The sequence below is a fragment of the Papio anubis genome, chromosome 8 (assembly GCF_008728515.1).
Source record: "Papio anubis isolate 15944 chromosome 8, Panubis1.0, whole genome shotgun sequence".
Taxonomy (NCBI): Eukaryota; Metazoa; Chordata; class Mammalia; order Primates; family Cercopithecidae; genus Papio; species Papio anubis.
Genome location: NC_044983.1, coordinates 36,548,865 through 36,567,380, shown reverse-complemented (window position 1 = coordinate 36,567,380; position 18,516 = coordinate 36,548,865). Strand labels below are relative to the sequence as shown.

At 42.8% G+C, this 18,516-nt stretch overlaps 1 protein-coding gene across 2 annotated transcripts in view; it reads right to left on the bottom strand.

Annotated features, from left to right (window-relative positions):
* The window catches only part of BAG4 (BAG cochaperone 4), a 36,980-nt gene that overhangs the window by 17,565 nt on the left and 899 nt on the right, over nt 1-18,516 (bottom strand). The window contains exon 2 of one of the 2 annotated variants that reach the window (XM_021942211.2): nt 1,611-1,718. The exons of the other annotated variant lie outside the window; for it this stretch is intronic. Coding sequence (XP_021797903.1) covers nt 1,611-1,718 — 108 coding nt within the window. The remainder of the gene's footprint in view (nt 1-1,610; nt 1,719-18,516) is intronic. 2 annotated transcript variants of the gene reach the window in all.

Sequence of the window (18,516 nt, the reverse complement as noted above, 5' to 3'; positions counted from 1 at the left end):
AGGAGTTCGAGACCAGCCTGGCCAACCTGGTGAAACCCTATCTCTACTAAAAATCCAAAAACTGGCTGGGCGCAGTGGCTCACGCCTATGATCCCAGCACTTTGAAAGGCCGAGGCAGGCAGATCACAAGGTCAAGAGATCAAGACCATACTGACCAACATGGTGAAACCCCATCTCTACTAAAAATACAATAATTAGCTGGGTGTGGTGGCAGGGGCCTGTAATCCCAGCTGCTCGGGAGGCTGAGGCAGGAGAATCACTTGAACCCAGGAGGCGGAGGTTGCAGTGAGCCAAGATCATGCCACTGCACTCCAGCCTGGCGACAGAACAAGACTCCATCTCAAAAAAGAAATCAAAAAATTAGCTGGGTATGGTGGTGCGTGCCTGTAGTCCCAGCTACTCAGGAGGCTGAGGCAGGAGAATCGCTTGAACCTGTGAGGAGGAGGGTGCAGTGAGCTGAGATCACACCACTGCACTCCAGCCTGGGCGACAGAAAATGACCCTGTTTCAAATAAATAAAAAAATAAAATTTCAGTAAATGAAAATAAGTGTCATTGGGTTTCAATTAGTATTTGGTTTACTTCTTTCTTAAAAATCTGAAACAAATGTGGCGAACAGAAACTGACAAATTAGAATGCTAGATTTTTGGGTTTTTTTGTGTTTGTTTTTTGCTTTGAGACGGAGTCTTACTCTGTCACCCAGGCTGGAGTGTAATGGTGTGATCTCAGCTCACTGCAACCTCTGCCTCCTGGGTTCAGGCGATTCTCCTGCCTCAGCCTCCCAAGTAGCTGGGAGTACAGGCACCCACCACCACACCCAGCTAATTTTGGTATTTTTAATAGAGACGGAATTTTACCATGTTGGCTGGGCTGGTCTTGAACTACTGACCTCAGGTGATCTGCCCGCCTCGGTCTCCCAAAGTGCTGAGATTACAGCTGTGAGCCACTGCACCCGACCCTGCATGCTAGATTTAAAATGTACATATTTTCTGTACTTTTTGTAAGCTTAAAATATTTTAAATTATGGCCGGGCGCGGTGGCTCAGGCCTGTAATCCCAGCACTTTGGGAGGCCAAGACGGGCGGATCATGAGGTCAGGAGATCGAGACCATCCTGGCTAATACGGTGAAACCCCGTCTCTACTAAAAAATACAAAAAACTAGCCGGGCGAAGTGGCGGGTGCCTGTAGTCCCAGCTACTTGGGAGGCTGAGGCAGGAGAATGGCGTGAACCCGAGAGGAGGAGCTTGCAGTGAGCTGAGATCCGGCCACTGCACTCCAGCCTGGGTGACAGAGCAAGACTCCGTCTCAAAAAAAAAAAAAAAAATATTTTAAATTAAATGTCTGTAATAAGTCAAATTTTCAAAAATAAGTACATTTTATGTTTGCTGATTCTGGGTCCTGAAAAATAATTTATTATGCCTCAAGCTACAGGTATATTTGCCTAGATATATCCTTATCTCTGAGCTAAAAACATTAAAATGAGATTGATGGAGCCCATTAAAGCAAAGAAAAAAAACAAACACTCATCACTGCTCGGAAATCTGCACAGGTTTTGAAAATAAATCTATTCATTAAGAAAAAGTTCAGAAAGTTTCTGTTTTTAAACCATACCTGGCCTTGCAATTCTGGTCTTACAGGATATGTACTTGGGTAAGGAGCCCTAGATCTTGCAGAAGAATTCCAATAGTTAGAATTGTAGCTAGGATATGGTGGCTGCTCCTAAGAAAAAAAGAAAAATAAATTCACTCTTAATAACATTCATACATCATTTTAAGATAGATTGATAGAGGCAGGTTATAAGGATTAAAAAAAAAAAGCAACAGACAAAAAAAAGCAATAAGCTGGGCACAGTGGCACACGCTTCTTGTCCTGCTACTGCGGAGGCTGAGGTGGGTGGATCACTTGGCCTCAGGTGATTGAGTCTAGTCTGGTCAACAGAGACCCCGTCTCTTAAAAACAAAAAATAAAAGAAAAAAGGCAATAGGACCCCACTATAAAACTACTCATTATTCAGTACATGGTAAATCAAATGCTCTGGGACAAAACAATTATTAGTAAAAAGCTGTTCTTATCTGTTTCGCTAATGACACCACACCAAATGCTATATAAAGGAATTCTGCTACATCAAGATGATTAGCAAAATCAGAGACATTAGATCACCTCTATCCTTCTCCAATAACTAACCCTCATGACTACTAATTTAATTAGTGCAACAAAATGGTTCTTTGCTGTTGTTATATTTACCAATAACTTTGGAACACAAAGACATTACTACTAGAGTTTAGCTCAAGCACATACATCTTCAATCTCCAACTTCTTTGCCTTGACACACCCTAGTTTTTTCATATTCTACTCTCTGCTATGGCTAAGCTTTCTGCTGGCAACCTCAGTGTCAGGTTTTGATGCAGGACATTTACCAATCCAGAGAGAAAATCTAGCTATAACAATAATTTCATCAGCCTTTCTCTCCAACTCAGAAAGTTAATGCAATGATTTGCAAAAAGTCAATAAACTTTGATAAAAGACTAAACAGACTCAAAACTTCTCAGAGCCCTTATTATCTGATTTATTACATACATTATCCTATGAGTTATTTTGCTTTCAACTGTATAGATTTAGGTTTTGTTTATTTTTTAAATTTTTTTTTTTATTTTTGGAGACAGAGTTTCATTCTTGTTGCCCAGGCTGGAGTGCAATGGCACGATCTCGGCTCACTGCAACCTCCGCCTCCCAGGTAGGTTCAAGCAATTCTCCTGCCTCAGCCTCCCGAGTAGCTGGGATTTCAGGTGCCTGCCACCAAGCCCAGATAATTTTTTGTACTTTTAGTAGAGACGGGGTTTCACTATGTTGGCCAGGCTGGTCTTGAACTCCTGACCTCAGAAGATTCACCCACCTAGGCCTCCCAAAGTGTTGGAATTACAGGTGTGAGCCACTGTGCCCGGCCCAAGTATCGTTTTAAGCTTGAACAGGACCTTCGACATTTTATCTAAAACTTTGAATATGATTTCACAAAGAAATTCATTGGCAGCTGAAATAACTGAGAGATTATCACTATTAGCTTAACTGCACTACTTATCAGTTTCATAATACTTTGTTTTCAGTAATACTTTGAATTTTTTTCAGTAATCATAATTATCAACACTGTTGGTACTGTTATCTTGGTACTGTTATGCGGGTATTATAGTTGCAAATGAATACTTATATTGCTATTATTGGGAATCAGTATTTTCATAATGGGACACAGGAGACACAGATGTAAGAATAATGAAACTTAAAACCTTATAATCCTTAATTTGAATTGTAAATATCAGTATGAATTCAAACTGTATTTTATCTTCTTAAAAAACCACCAACTTGGCCAGGCGCGGTGGCTCAAGCCTGTAATCCCAGCACTTTGGGAGGCCGAGACGGGCGGATCACAAGGTCAGGAGATCGAGACCATCCTGGCTAACACGGCGAAACCCCGTCTCTACTAAAAAAAAAACACAAAAAATTAGCCGGGCGAGGTGGCGACGCCTGTGGTCCCAGCTACTCGGGAGGCTAAGGCAGGAGAATAGCGGGAACCCGGGAGGCGGAGCTTGCAGTGAGCTGAGATCTGGCCACTGCACTCCAGCCTGGGCGACAGAGCGAGACTCCGTCTCAAAAAAAAAAAAAAACCACCAACTTGGCCAGGCACAGTGGCTCACGCCTGTAATCCCACCACTTTGGGAGGCCTGATGCGGGTGGATCACCTGAGGTCAGGAGTTTGAGACCAGCCTGGCCAACCTGGTGAAACCCCATCTCTACTAAAAATATAAAAATTAGCTGGATGTGGTGGCAGGTGTCTATAATCTCAGCTACTCAGGAGGCTGAGGCATGAGAATCACTTGAACTCAGGAGGCAGAAGTTACAGTGAGCCAAGATCACACCACTGCACTCCAGCCTGGGCCACAGAGTGGAGACTCCGTCTCAAAAAAAAAAAACTCACCAACTCAGGCTGTGCACAGTGGCTCAATCTGTAATCCCAGCACTTTAGGTAGCTGAGGCAAGAGGACTGCTTGAGGCCAGAGACCAGGAGTTCAAGACCAGACTGGAAAATAATGAGACTCAGTCTCTACTCAAAAAAATAAATAAATAAATAAATAAATGTCAGGTGGGCATGATGATGGGTGCCTATAGTGCCAGCTACTCAGGAAGCTGAGGGGTGAAAGGCACAGGCAAAGTCCAGGAATTCAAGGTTATGGTGAGCTATGATCTATGACTGTGCTATTACACTCCAGCCTGGGCAACAGAGTAAGACCCCATCTTTAAAAAGAAAAAACCAACCAACTTGACAACCACACACAGAATATAATTCAAATAATTCTTGAACAGTTTTCTGAATGGACATCCTTAGTGGTACATATTCTAAAGGCAAAAGAAATTTAAAAATATCTTAAACTCTTCAAATAATGTTACTAGTAGTGATATTACTATCTAAATTTTTAAACTTTCTTGTGTGTATTGTAGAATAGAAAAAATACATACAGTAGTGTTATTGGGAACTGATACTGTCACAAGGACAAGGAAAGATAAAATATGGAATGGGGCAAGATGAGGAAAAACTGGGGGATAGTGAATGTGGTTGTGTCAATACAAACTCACATAAGAAAAAAACATAATTTGGCTGGGCGCGGCGGCTCACGTTTGTAATCCCAGCACTTTGGGAGGCCAAGGCAGGCGGATCACGAGGTCAGGAGATCGAGACCATCCTGGCTAACACGGTGAAACCCCGTCTCTACTAAAAATACAAAAAATTAGCCAGGCGTGGTGGCGGGCGCCTGTAGTCCCAGCTACTCGGGAGGCTGAGGCAGGAGAATGGCGCGAACCTGGGAGGTGGAGCTTGCAGTAAGCCTAGATCCCACCACTGCACTCCAGCCTGGGCAACAGAGGCAGACTCCGTCTCAAAAAAACAAAACAAACAAAAAAGGTAATTTAACCTTTTATGCAAAACAAACAAATATGGGTGAAAGTGACAGTGTGCCAGTCCACACAAAGGATTTAGGAGTCACTGCAAATTCCAGCAACCCTCTTGTGTTCCCATGCCCTCTACAAGACCTACATTATCTTATGGGAGCTGTGTTTTCAACTGAAGTCCCAGGATGAGAAGACACACAGGTAGACCTAAACTGAACCTGGGGCCTAGAGCAGAACCACTAGAGTGGACTCACAGACCCTGAGCAAGAAATAAATGTTTATCATTATAAGCTACTAAAACCCTGGAATTGTTTCAGCATAGGAAAAGTCAATCAATGCAATAATTATCAAGTTGGTAACATAACCATAGAGAAAAAAGAATTACTTCAAATGACTTTTAGCTCACATTATATTTTAACTGTATGTCCTCAGTGGAATTTATTCTCTAAGGATAAGCTGAACTGCAAAGAAACCTAAACTGCATCCATTAGTTGTTACTCATAAAACTGGTATTCTTATTTTCAAGTTTTACTCACTACCATCCAATTCACCTATTTAAAGTATATAATTCAGGCCTGGCATGGTGGCTCACGCCTGTAATCCAAACACTTTGGGAGGCCGAGGTGGGTGGGCCACTTGAGGTCAGGAGTTCAAGACCAGCCTGGACCACATGGTGAAACCTCATCTCTAGTAAAATATAAAAATTAGCTGGGTGTGGTAGCAGGCACCTGTAATCCCAGCTACTCAGGAGGCTAAGGCACGAGAATTGCTTGAACCCGGGAGGCAGAGGTTGTAGTGAACTGAGATTGCACCACTGCACTCCAGCCTGGGCGACAGGGGCGAGACTCCATCTCAAAAAAAAAAAAAAAAAAAAAAATTAGCCAGGAATGGTGGCACACACCCGTAGTCCTAGCTACTTGGGAGGCTGAGGCAGGAAAATTGCTTGAACCCGAGAGGCAGAGGTTGCAGTGAGCCAAGATCATGCCGCTGCACTCCAGCCTGGGTGACACAGCAAGGCTCCCTCTCAAAAATAAGTAAATAAATAAATAAAAAGTAAACAAAGTCTATTTGGTCTGATATTAATGTAGCCACTCCGGCTTTCTCATAGTTGCCATCTGCATATTTCTTTTTTATATATATATGTATACATGTGTATATATATATGTGTGTGTGTGTGTGTATATATGTAATTTTTAATTGACACATAAAAGTAGCATATATTTTTGGGATACATGTGACATTTTGATACATGTATGTAAAGTGTAATGATCAAAACAGGGTAACTGGGATATCTGACACTCAAATATTTATCTTTTCTTTATTGCATTATATTTATTTTTCCATCCATTTACTTTCAAACTACTTGTATCTTTAAACCTTAAGTGTGCCACCTTTAGACACCATATAATTGGATCTTGTTTTTTTTAAATCCAGTCTGTCTTTTGACTAGATTGTTGAATCCATGCACATTTAATATTATTGATATAGCTGGATTTACATGTTTTATTTTTACTTTTTGTCATCTACTTTTACTTTTTGTTTTTTATATGTCTCATGTGTTTTTGTCCTTTATTCCACCTTTACTGCTTTCTTTTGCATTAAGTGAATATTTTGAAATGTAGCATTATAATTTAATGATTATCCATTTTGATACTTTTTTTTTCTTTAGAGGTTACTTTTGCATTAAGTGAATATTTTGAAATGTAGCATTATACATTTTTTTTTCTTTAGAGGTTACTCTTGGGCTAACAATATACTTCTTTTTTTTTTTTTTTTTTTGAGACAGAGTCTTGCTCTGTCACCCAGGCTGGAGTGCAGTCCACAATCTCGGCTCACTGTAAGCTCCACCTCCTGGGTTCACGCCATTCTCTCAGCCTCCCGAGTAGCTGGGACTACAGGCGCCCGCCACCACGCCCGGCTAATTTTTTTTTTTTCTATATTTTTAGTAGAGACTGGGTTTCACCATGTTAGCCAGGATAGTCTTGATCTCCTGACCTCGTCATCTGCCCGCCTTGGCCTCCCAAAGTGCTGAGATTACGTGAGCCACCGCACCCAGCGGGCTAACAATATATTTCTCATCAGAATCAGCTTCTGATTTATACTAACTTAATTCCAGTGAGATACAGGAATGTTATTCCTATATAAGTCTGTTCCTTTTCCCCTTTTTTGTGATTTTATTGTTATCCACATTATGTCTACAAATGTTACAAACTCAACATTACATTGTTATACTTATTATTTAATGTCTTTTAAAGAATCTGAGAGAAGAAAAGAGCATATTTGTATCTTTTGTTATATTAACCTTGTTATTAATCATTTCTGATATGTTGGTGTGTTCAATGGTGTCTGACATTTCTCCAACACATCAGTCTTTTTTTCTCCTTCAAATTGTATAATCTGTATTGATCTATCTTCAAATTCATGAATCTTTCTTCTGTCAGTTATAGCCTATTGAACTCCCCTAATTTTTCATTTTAGTTATTGTACTTTTCAACTCCAGGATTTCTATTTGGTCCTTTTTTGATATATAATTGCTATCTCTTTAATGATATTCCCTATTTGACGTGACATTATCACACACCTTTGCTTCTTTAATCATAGTTTTTCAGTTATTTGAACATATATAATGGCTACTTTGAAGTCTTTGTCTATTAAATGTGACATCTGGTTACTTTCACAATCGGTTTCCGTTACCTGCTTTTTTTCCAGTGTATGGGTCATACTTTCCTGTTTCTTTCCATAGCTCATAATTTTTTGTTGGAAACTAGACATTACAGCAACTCTGAGTACTACTGTTCCCACCTTTTCCACCTCAGGCCTGTTATTGTCATTTGCTCATTTGTTTAGTAACTAGCTGGATTATTTTTGTAAAGTCTGTTTGCCCTCAAACTTCAAGTATGAAGTATGTGATATTGCTCATTAGAAGGCACAGCCTTGGGGATGCCCACAGTCACCCTGGATGACAAAGGTTTCTGCAAGACTTTCCTTGAGTGTATCTTTCCTTGACCACATCTAGTTGTTAAAGCTTCACTAATTTCCAGCTGATTGCTCTACTGGTTTTAATAACACCCTGGGGCATAAATTGCTCCACAGACTGAGTAGATCAAATTTGGGTCCCTCTAAAGGCACAGTTAGTTCCCAAGGTCAGTGCTTGAGAGCTGTTCTGATACCAAAGGACTCCTCCTAGCTTCTTCTTTTCCTGGTTCTCTCCAGCAAACTAGCTGGCCTACAGTTGATCCTACATCTCCAGTGAATTTAACCAGTCTCTTTCCTATTGCTTTGCACAACAACCTCCGCAGTTTTTTTGAGTTTCTCCATACTCTTGAGCTTCTCCATACTTTGTTCCTTTAGGAAAAGATTAAGAGCTACCTGTTTTACAGCCTATTTCTGCTTCCAGATAAAACATCTGAGCCACTCTCTACAGCTATAGTGGGGACAATGGTGTGTTTATCTGAATGGCATCCCTGCTTTACGAAGTGGAGTACCCAGCGGAAGTGAGGCTGTAGACTTAGGTCTTCTCGGCTTGAAAAGCAAGGGTAAAGATGATCAGAGCCCCAGTATTTTCAGCAGTGCCTTGCCCAAGGTCAAGTCTCCATCCTAAGAGTAGGGACTGGGTGAAAGAAAGGAACCACCACCAGTCAGCCACAATTACCTAGAATTTTGCCTCAATGACAGGCACTTGGGGCAAAATGAGAAATGTTGGTATGCTACTCCTCCTCCTAGGATGAAAACCTTCTGACTGAGGCAATGGGGTAGAATACATGAAGCTGGAGCCCTGTGTTCTTGGCTACACTCTCTTGAGTGAACTTTCTATCTCACTAGCTGCAAAAAATGAGGGATGGAGAAGGTTTTAGTTCAGATATCACAGACCCAATGTTCTTCATGTTTCTTCATGGCCAGGCGCGGTGGCTCACGCCTATAATCCCAGCACTCTGGGAGGTCAAGGCAGGTGGATCACGAAGTCAGGAGTTCAACACTAACCTGACCAACATGGTGAAACCCTGTCTCTACTAAAAATACAAAAATTAGCTGGGCATGGTGACACACACCTGTAACCCCAGCTACTCAGGAGGCTGAGGCAAGAGAATCACTTGAATCCAGGAGGTGGAGGTTGCAGTGAGCCGAGATCACTGAGATCGCCAAGACGGCACCACTGCACTCCAGCCTGGGCAACAGAGCAAGACTCTGTCTAAAAATAAAAATTAAAAAAAAAGTGTTTCTTCATTTGCTCTATTCCCTAGGACCATTTCTAGAAACTGTAATTTGTTGTTTTTTAAAATTAATGTTCACCAGTTTCACTGGGAACTAGGTCCACAGAATTCTTCATGCTGTCATGCCAGAACTGGAACCTGGCATTATTTTGAACTTATTTTACACATTATTGTTAGATTGTGCAAATATTTGTAATTATTTTAAGTTAGGAATCAAGATTTTTTCATATAAAATACACAAAGAAGTTAAAATTCCTATAATGTTAAATTTGAATTAATGTATGAACTCATTTATTTTTCTATTTTAAAATACTTATTTTATAATTCTGCCCTTTGGAAAGGTCTAGACACAATGACAACACAATAATAATTACTATATAAGCCAGGCACCCAACTGTAATTTCTGTACCAAGTATTAAGGTATTGGCCCTTGCCCCTCAGGTCCAAACACAGCACTCTTTTTCTTTTTTTTTTTTTTTTTTTGAGACGGAGTCTCGCTCTGTCTCCCAGGCTGGAGTGCAGTGGCCGGATCTCAGCTCACTGCAAGCTCCGCCTCCCGGGTTCACGCCATTCTCCGGCCTCAGCCTCCCGAGTAGCTGGGACTACAGGCGCCCACCACCTCGCCCGGCTAGTTTTTTGTATTTCTTAATAGAGACGGGGTTTCACCATGTTAGCCAGGATGATCTCGATCTCCTGACCTCGTGATCCACCCGTCTCGGCCTCCCAAAGTGCTGGGATTACAGGCTTGAGCCACCGCGCCCGGCCTCCTTTTCTTTTTTTGAGACAGAATCTTGTTCTTGTTGCCCAGGCTGGAGTGCAGTGGTGCTCTCGGCTCAATGCAATCTCCGCCTCCCAGGTTCAAGCCATTCTCCTGCCTCAGCCTCCGGAGTAGCTGGGATTACAGGCATGCACCACAACACCCAGCTAATTTTTGTATTTTTAGTAGAGATAGGGTTTCACCATGTTGGCCAGGATGGTCTTGATCTCCTGACCTCGTGATCCACCTGCCTCGGCCTCCCAAAGTGCTAGGATTACAGGTGTGAGCCACTGCACCCGGCCGCAAGCATGGCATTCTACACTTGGCTCTGTGATGCAAGGCTGGAAGTCTACAAACATTTCTCCCTCCCCAGCTTGCTTGCTTTCTGGTTCTGCCAACACAGTATGCTAGGCTAGAGGAGGAGACAGTGGACTTGCTTCTTCCCGTCTGTTTGCTGTTTCTCTCAGTGTCAGCCCTGCAATGCTATTCAACCTGTATGCAGCAGTCAGTCAACAACACTCTTCAAGCTGAACGCCCTCAGAGGTACCTGCACCAGGTAGGAGGCGCCATCTCCTGGCCACTCTTCCAAGTTTCCAGGTTCTTTTTATATTTCATGTCATGTCATGTCATGTCATGTCATGTCCTTTCATTTCATTTATTTCATTTCATTTCATTTCATTTCATTTGAGACAGGGTCTCACTCTGTCACCCAGGCTGGAGTGCAGTGGCACAATCACAGCTCACCACACCCTCAACCTCCTGGGCTCAGGTGATCCTCCCACCTCAGCCTCCTGAGTAGCTAGGAATACAGAGGCCCACTACCGCCTGGCTAATTTTTGTGTTTTTTTGTAGAGACAGGATTTTCCCATGTTGCCCAGGCTGGTCTTGAACTCCTGGGCTCAAGCAATCCACCTGCCTCAGTCTCTCAAAGGGCTAGGATTACAAGTGTAAGCCACTGCGCCCGGCCATTCTTCCAACTTTCCTGGTTCTAATCATCCCAACCTCTTCCCTTTATTCCCCAGCCCTAGGAATTGTAGCTGCTTCCTCCACTTACTATTTTCTGTTACTTCTGTGTTCTCTTTTTCCCTTTTGAGAACTCTAATAACCTATTTAGCTAATTTCCTAAATCAAATTCTAACTAGTGTGGTTTCTGTTTTCCTGCTCAGATCTTGACTTGACGGTTTCTAAATGTAATTCTCCACTTGGGAGAAAAATTCAACCAGGTTCTTAAGGAATGGCTGATTATGAGGCTTGGGACAAAATATATACAAAGCCTGAGACATCTTGTTGTACCAGAAATCAAGGGAGCTATCAAAAATCAATGGGTCATGCCAGCCATGGTGGCCCATGCCTGTAATCCCAGCACTTAGGGAGGCAGAGGCAGGAGTATAGCTTGAGCCCAGGAGTTTGAGACCTCCCTAGGCAATATAGCAAGACCCCGTTCTCCACAAAAAGAAAAAGAAAAAAAAATCAATGGGTTATGTCCAAAGGAATTAGAAGTCAAGAAAAAGGGACTCCCATTGACATAATATGGTATCATTTAAGCATCAAAAAGAACGACTGCTATCTGCTGCTAAGGTTTCCAGTACAGATGCAAGGAAAAGTGTCCTTGTGCTTTCCGTCTGTCTGATTGTGGCAGCTGAGATTAGATAGAAGAATACAGGGAAACTCTGGAATAACCTTGAAAACAGTGAAGAGTCTGTTTTACTCTGAAGAACCTAACTTTTGAGTCGGCGGGAGAAGTTTTGGGAAATAGCCCCTACCACCCTTACCTGGTTGACTACACTTGTGAAAGCTTAAAGGTGACCGGGCGCGGTGGTTCATGCCTTTAATCCCAGCACTTTGGGAGGCCAAGGCAGGTGGATCACGAGGTCAGGAGACTGAGACCATCCTGGCTCATACAGTGAAACCCCATCTCTACTAAAAATACAAAAAAAAAATTACCCAGGCGTGGTGGTGGGTGCCTGTGGTCCCAGCTACTCGGGAGGCTGAGCAGGAGAATGGTGTGAACCCAGGAGGCAGAGCTTGTAGTGAGCCGAGATCATGCCACTGCACTCCAGCCTGGGTGACAGGGCGAGACTCTGTCTCTAAATAAATAAATAAATAAATAAAGCAAGTTTAAAGGTTACAGCTAATTAAAGGCAAGCCACTGACTCTTTGGTCCATTTGGGAGGAGAAAAAAAAAAGACTGCAACTGACTGAAACACACTCAATATATTGAGTGTATGTGTGCACACATACATATATATGTTATACAAATGAGTTCATAATGCTACTTTAAAAAATGAGGGTGGGATTAAATGTTTAAAATGAGAAATACAGGCCAGGCGCGGTGGCTCAAGCCTGTAACCCCAGCACTTCGGGAGGCCGAGACGGGCTCATCATGAGGTCAGGAGATCAAGACCATCCTGGCTAACATGGTGAAACGCCGTCTCTACTAAAAAACTAAAACTAGCCAGGCGTGGTGGCGGGCGCCTGTAGTCCCAGCTACTGGGGAGGCTGAGGCAGGAGAATGGCGGAAACCCGGGAGGCGGAGCTTCCAGTGAGCTGAGATCTGGCCACTGCACTCCAGCCTGGGCGACAGAGCGAGACTCGGTCTCAAAAATAAAATAAAATAAAATAAAATAAAATAAGAAATACAATTCCTTTTCTGTAATTTTAACAGACTTTAGGGATAGGTAAAAATTAAATCTTCTTAAATTCTTACCCTAGAATTCTTGTTTAAAAGATGGGTCAGTGGCCGGGCGTGGTGGCTCACGCCTGTAATCCCAGCACTTTGGGAGGCCAAGGTGGCTGGATCACGAGGTCAGGGTTCGAGATCAGCCTGACCAACATGGTGAAACTCCATCTCTACTAAAAATACAAAAATTAGCCAGGCATGATTGTGCACACCTGTAATCCCAGCTACTCAGGAGGCTGAGGAAGGATAATCGCTTGAACCCGGGAAGTGGAGGTTGCAGTGAGCCAAGATTGTGCCACTGCACTCCAGCCTGGGCGACAGAGTGAGACTCCGTCTCAAAAAAAAAAAAACAAAAAAAAGATGAGTCAGTATGTATAGCTCAGTTGTGGTGGTAGTGCTGGTTACATAATTGTATGCATTTAACAGAACTCACAGAACTATACCCTAAAGACAGTGAAATTTACTTTATGTAAATTATGCCATAATTTTTTTTAATGAAAAAAAGAATGTCCTCAATGAAGCACTAAAAAAGTAGAATTTTATCGTCTTAATGAAAAATAATGTCTTTGTCTTTTTTTTCCTCCTTTTGGACAAAATGGGACAAATCTAAAAATATCCCCAGTAACAGTGAAAGTCTGTAGCTCATGGCCCTCCCAACATGACACTAATTCTATGAAATAGCAGTTTCACAGGAGACTGGCTGAAGCTGAACTCTATTCTATAAACTAAGTTACCAATATTACCACGTGCCTAACTCTTTCCAAACTTTTTATTTGTTGAATGAAATACAAACTAAAACAAAGGTAATAAAATGTTTTCACAAGCCACAATAATGTGATTTAAAGTTCTATGCCAAAGAAAATTTGATTAAAATTATGCAAGATAGCTAATGTATTTCCTTTCTTCTCTTTTGAGAAATAAATAATCCCAGATGAAGACTGGAGTCAATTCCTTTAAAGTGAATATATGATTACATTTTCCAAAGTGGCTTACCAACATTCCCCCAAACTGAAACCCCAGCCCAAACAAATCTAACAGCAGAGGAATCAGTAGCACTTGTACTACATAAATTCCATTTACAGATTTGCTTATATTTTTCATAAGAATTGGACAAAAATTATTAGTAAAGTACATGATAAATTATTTGTATAGCTATATAGTTCAAAATCACTAATAAATTACCTTATGCTCCTATACTGACAATCATAATTTTTTAACTTTTCAAACACATTTGGATCTCTTCCAAATGCTTCTCTGTTCTGTCCCTCTTGTCCAGCATCTAGTTCAAACAGTTACCTAAGAAATTTCGCACAGCACCCCATTCTACTTCCTTTACTGTAAGATGACCTAGCCTCCTACTCCACCATGAGAGGAGACCAATAGCTGTTAATGCCCCTCTGCTCCAACTCCAAACTTGTTGCTTTTCTCCCTTTAGCTCAAAAGAGGTTTCTCAACTCTTTTCCCTTACTTCCTTTTTGTTTTTGTTTTTGTTTTGTTTTGTTTTGTTTTTTGAGACAGTCTTGCTTGGTAGCCCAGGCTGGAGTGCGGTGGCATGATCTCAGCTCACTGCAACCGCCGCCTCCCTGGTTTGAGCAGTTATCAGAGTAGCTGCGATTACAGGCGCCCGCCACCACGCACGGCTCATTTTTGTTTTTTGTTTTCTGGGACAAGGTCTTGCTCTGCTGCCCAGGCTGGATTGCAGTGGTGTGATCTTGGCTCACTACAACTTCCCCTCTCTCCCAGGTTCAAGTGGTTCTTCTGCCTCAGCCTCCCAAGTAGCTGGGATTACAGATGTGAGCCACCACACCCAGCTAATTTTTGTATTTTTTAGTAGAGATGGGGTTTCACCACGTTGGCCAGGCTGGTCTCAAACTCCTGACCTCAGGTGACCTGCCCACCTCAGCCTCCCAAAGTGCTGGGATTACAGGCGTGAGTCGCCGCGCCCAGCCTAAAGTTTTACTCTGAAAAATCATAGGGAGTGGCCGGGTACCAAAAATACAAAAGTAGGCGGGTATAGTGGTGGGCGCCTGTAATCCCAGCTACTTGGGAGCCTGAGGCAGGAGAATCGCTTGAACCCGGAAGGTGGAGGTTGCAGTGAGCCAAGATGGTGCCATCACACTCCAGCCTGGGCAAAAAGAGCAAACCTCTGTCTCAAAAAAAATAAATTTAAAAAAAAAAAAAAATAGGCCGGGCGCGGTGGCTCACACCTGTAATCCCAGCACTTTGGGAGGCCGAGGCGGGCGGATGACAAGGTCGGAGATCAAGACCGTCCTGGCTAACACAGTGAAACCTCATCTCTACTAAAAATACAAAAAAATTGGCCGGGCGTGGTGGCAGGCGCCTGTCGTCCCAGCTACTCGGGAGGCTGAGGCAGGAGAATAGTGTGAACCCGGGAGGCAGAGCTTGCAGTGAGCCTAGTTCGGGCCACTGCACTCCAGCCTCGGCGACAGAGCGAGACTCTGTCTCAAAAAAAAAAAAATAGGGAGTGATAGATTTCTAATTTTTTCCCTGCCATACTTAAATGTGTTAACATAGTCAAGTCTGTGTTGTAGTTCAGTACATCATCTCAATATAACCAGTTCTATACAGCAATGCTTCTCAAATATTAATGTGCATATGAATCACCTGGGGATCTTAATAAATTGCAGCAGTAAGTCTGGAAGAGGAGAGATTTTGCACTTCTGTCAGCCTCACAAGTGACACTGAAGCTTCTAGTCCATGGACCACACTTTTTGAGTAGCAAGGTTATAAAAGGTTTCTATACTATTTGGTTTTCTAATTTGACAGATTTATAGTATTAAAATGCAAAACATAAAAAGTCAAAAGAACAAATCTGGAAAAAACATTGCAACATCTGTGACAACATGCATACCTTTTTTTTTTTTTTTTTTTTGAGATCGAGTCTTGCTTTGCTGCTCAGGCTGGGGTGCAGTGGCATGATCTTGGCTTACTGCAACTTCCGCCTCCCGGTTTCAAATAATCCTCCTGCTTCAGCCCCCCTAGTAGCTGGGTTTACAGGTATGTGCCACCATGCCTGGCTAATTTTTGTGTTTTTAGTAGAGACGGGGTTTTGCCATGTTGGCCAGGCTGGTCTCGAATTCCTGACCTCAGGTGATCCACCCTGCCTCAGTCTCCCAAAGTGCTGGGATTACAGGAGTGAGTCACCACGCCCGGCCAACATGCATATGTTTGGTATGAGTTTTCTATTGCTGCAGAAAAATTACCATCCTATACTTTTAAAGTTGCAGAATCATCAATCTAAAAGATAGTACAAACTCTTAAAATGGTTTACAAATGCCCATTACACATTTCCACCTTTATCTCCAAGTACTTCAGCACCATCACCCACCCTATGGGCACAAGTGTACTCAAACCACACTTGACAACTCCTTACACAATGCTAAAATCTTAACTTCTGTAGTCTATCCAACCCTCCATAACTCTATCCCAGAAAACAGACTTTGGTTTTGATAATACAGCAGGCCCAGCAGAAGTCAGTCATCAGTTTAGAGGTCCTCTCCTCTTTCCCCACTTCGACTGATTTTTGGTCTAATTTGGCCAAGCATTTCATCACTCTATCGTCCCATGACCTACGTATACCAGATTTAGGCAGAGAAAATATGGATCTTTCTTTTTTTTTTTTTTTTGAGATGGAATTTCACTTTTGTCTCCCAGGCTAGAGTGGAATGGTATGATCTCGGCTTACTGCAACCTCCGCCTCCCGGGTTCAAGCGATTTTCCTGCCTCAGCATCCCAAATAGCTGGAATTACAGGTGCCCGCCACCATGCCCGGCTAATTTTTGTATTTTTAGTAGAGATGGGGTTTTGCCATGTGGGCCAGGCTGGGCTCGAACTCCTGACCTCAGGTGATCCGCCCTCCATGGCCTCCCAAAGTGCTGGGATTACAGGCATGTCACCGTGCCCAGCCAGATCTTTCTTTAATTTATAATTAATCTTGTCCGGGCACCGTGGCTCACATGTGTAATCCCAGCACTTTTGAAGGCCAAGGCGGGAGGATACCCTGAGATCAGGAGTTCAAGACCAACCTGGCCCACACGGCAACACCCCGTCTCTACTTAAAATACAAAATTTAGCTGGGCGTGGTGGCGGGCGCCTGTAATCCCAGCTACTAGGAAGGCTGAAGCAGGAGACTTTGACCCCGGGAGGCGGAGGTTGCAGTGAGCTGAGATTGTGTCACTGCACTCCAGCCTGGGCAACAGAGCAACACTCCGCCTCAAAAATAAAAAATAATTTCTCACTGCTACATGTATTTCTCATACAATTGTTTAAACTGTGATATAATCAACATGCTATAAACTCTACCCTTTTAAAATGTACAATTCAGTAGTTTTTAGTATATTCAGAGTTGTGCAACCATCACCATTGATTTTAGAAGATTTCTTATTTTTTGTTTTCTATTTTTTTTTTTTTTTTTTTAGAGACAAGGTCTCACTATGTTGCCCAGGCTGGTCTCAAACTCCTGAACTCAAGCAATCCTCTGGCCTCGGCCACCCAAAGTGCTGGGATTACAGGTGAGAGCCATCTCACCAGGCCCTGATTTTGGAACATTTCATCATCCCAAAAAGCATATTTTCACCTACACCGCCAGTCCCCCAACCTCTGGCAACCATTAAGCTTTCTGTCTCTAGATTTACCTACTCTGGCCATTTTATATAAATGGAATCACACAATATGCAGTCTTTCTGACTGACTTTGCTCACGTAGTGTGATGTTTTCGAGGTTCATTCATATTGTAACACGTATCAGTAGTTCATTCCTTTCTATGGCCAAATATTCCATTGTATGAATATATTAACACCATATTTTGTTTATTGATGCATCAGTCGTTATGTCCTTACAACATTCCTGTATTCGAATAAAGAACCAGGGCTGTGAGAGGTTCACTCTTTTATTATAACCCAAATAAAACGACATTTGGGGCCGAGCGCAGTGGCTCACGCCTGTAATCCCAACACTTCGGGAGGCCGAGGAACAGGGGAAAGGGGGATCACTTGAAGTCAGGAGTTCAAGACCATCCTGGCCAACATGGCGAAACCCCTCTCTGCTAAAAATACAAAGATTAGCCGGGCGTGGTGGCGGGCGCAGTGGCGGGCGCCTGTAATCCTAGCTACTCAGGAGGCTAAGGCAGGAGAATCGCTTAAACACGGGAGGCGGAGGTTGCAGTGAGCCGAGATGGTGCCACTGCACTCCAGCCTGGGCAACAGAGCAAGACTCCATCTAACAAAAAATAAATAAATAAATAACATTTCCACTTTTTGGCGATTATGAATAATGATGCTATAAACAAGGGTGGACAAGCTTTATGTGAACATATGTTTTCAGTTTTCTTGGGTATATAGCCAAGAGTGGGCTTCCTGGGTGTTATACTAATTCTAATGCTTAATGTTTTGAGGAACTACCAAACTATTTTCCACCATTTTACATCCCCACCAGCAATGTACGAGAATTTCACTATTACATTTTCAACAAATGAGGGTAATTCTTGAACGAATAGAGAGGTGTGCCACCACCGTAGAACGACAACCCACTACCCAGAAGACTGCATTAAGAAAGCAGAAGTGTATGTCCGGCGGGAAAACAGAATAAAATGTTACAGGTCCAAGCGTATTAAGCAAGTGAGTTAACCTCGAAGAGCCCCGGTTCCTTATTCGAAAAAATAAAAAAAGCGGGCGGGGGGCGGGGGCTGCTGTAATGCCATTTTACCTTGCAGTCGCCGTGAAAATTAAATCAGTCAATCCGCGTAAAGGTGCTTTACAACACTGATTATTCACGATTCGATCTCAGGCAAGGCATTAGGGGCAAACGCTAAATGCCCAGAACCTCCCCCTCGCAAAGGTTCCTTCCCCTCGGGAGGGTCACTGAGCGACATCGGGGGCTGCAGTCACTTCCCTTCCCGGGGAGAGCTGGACTGCC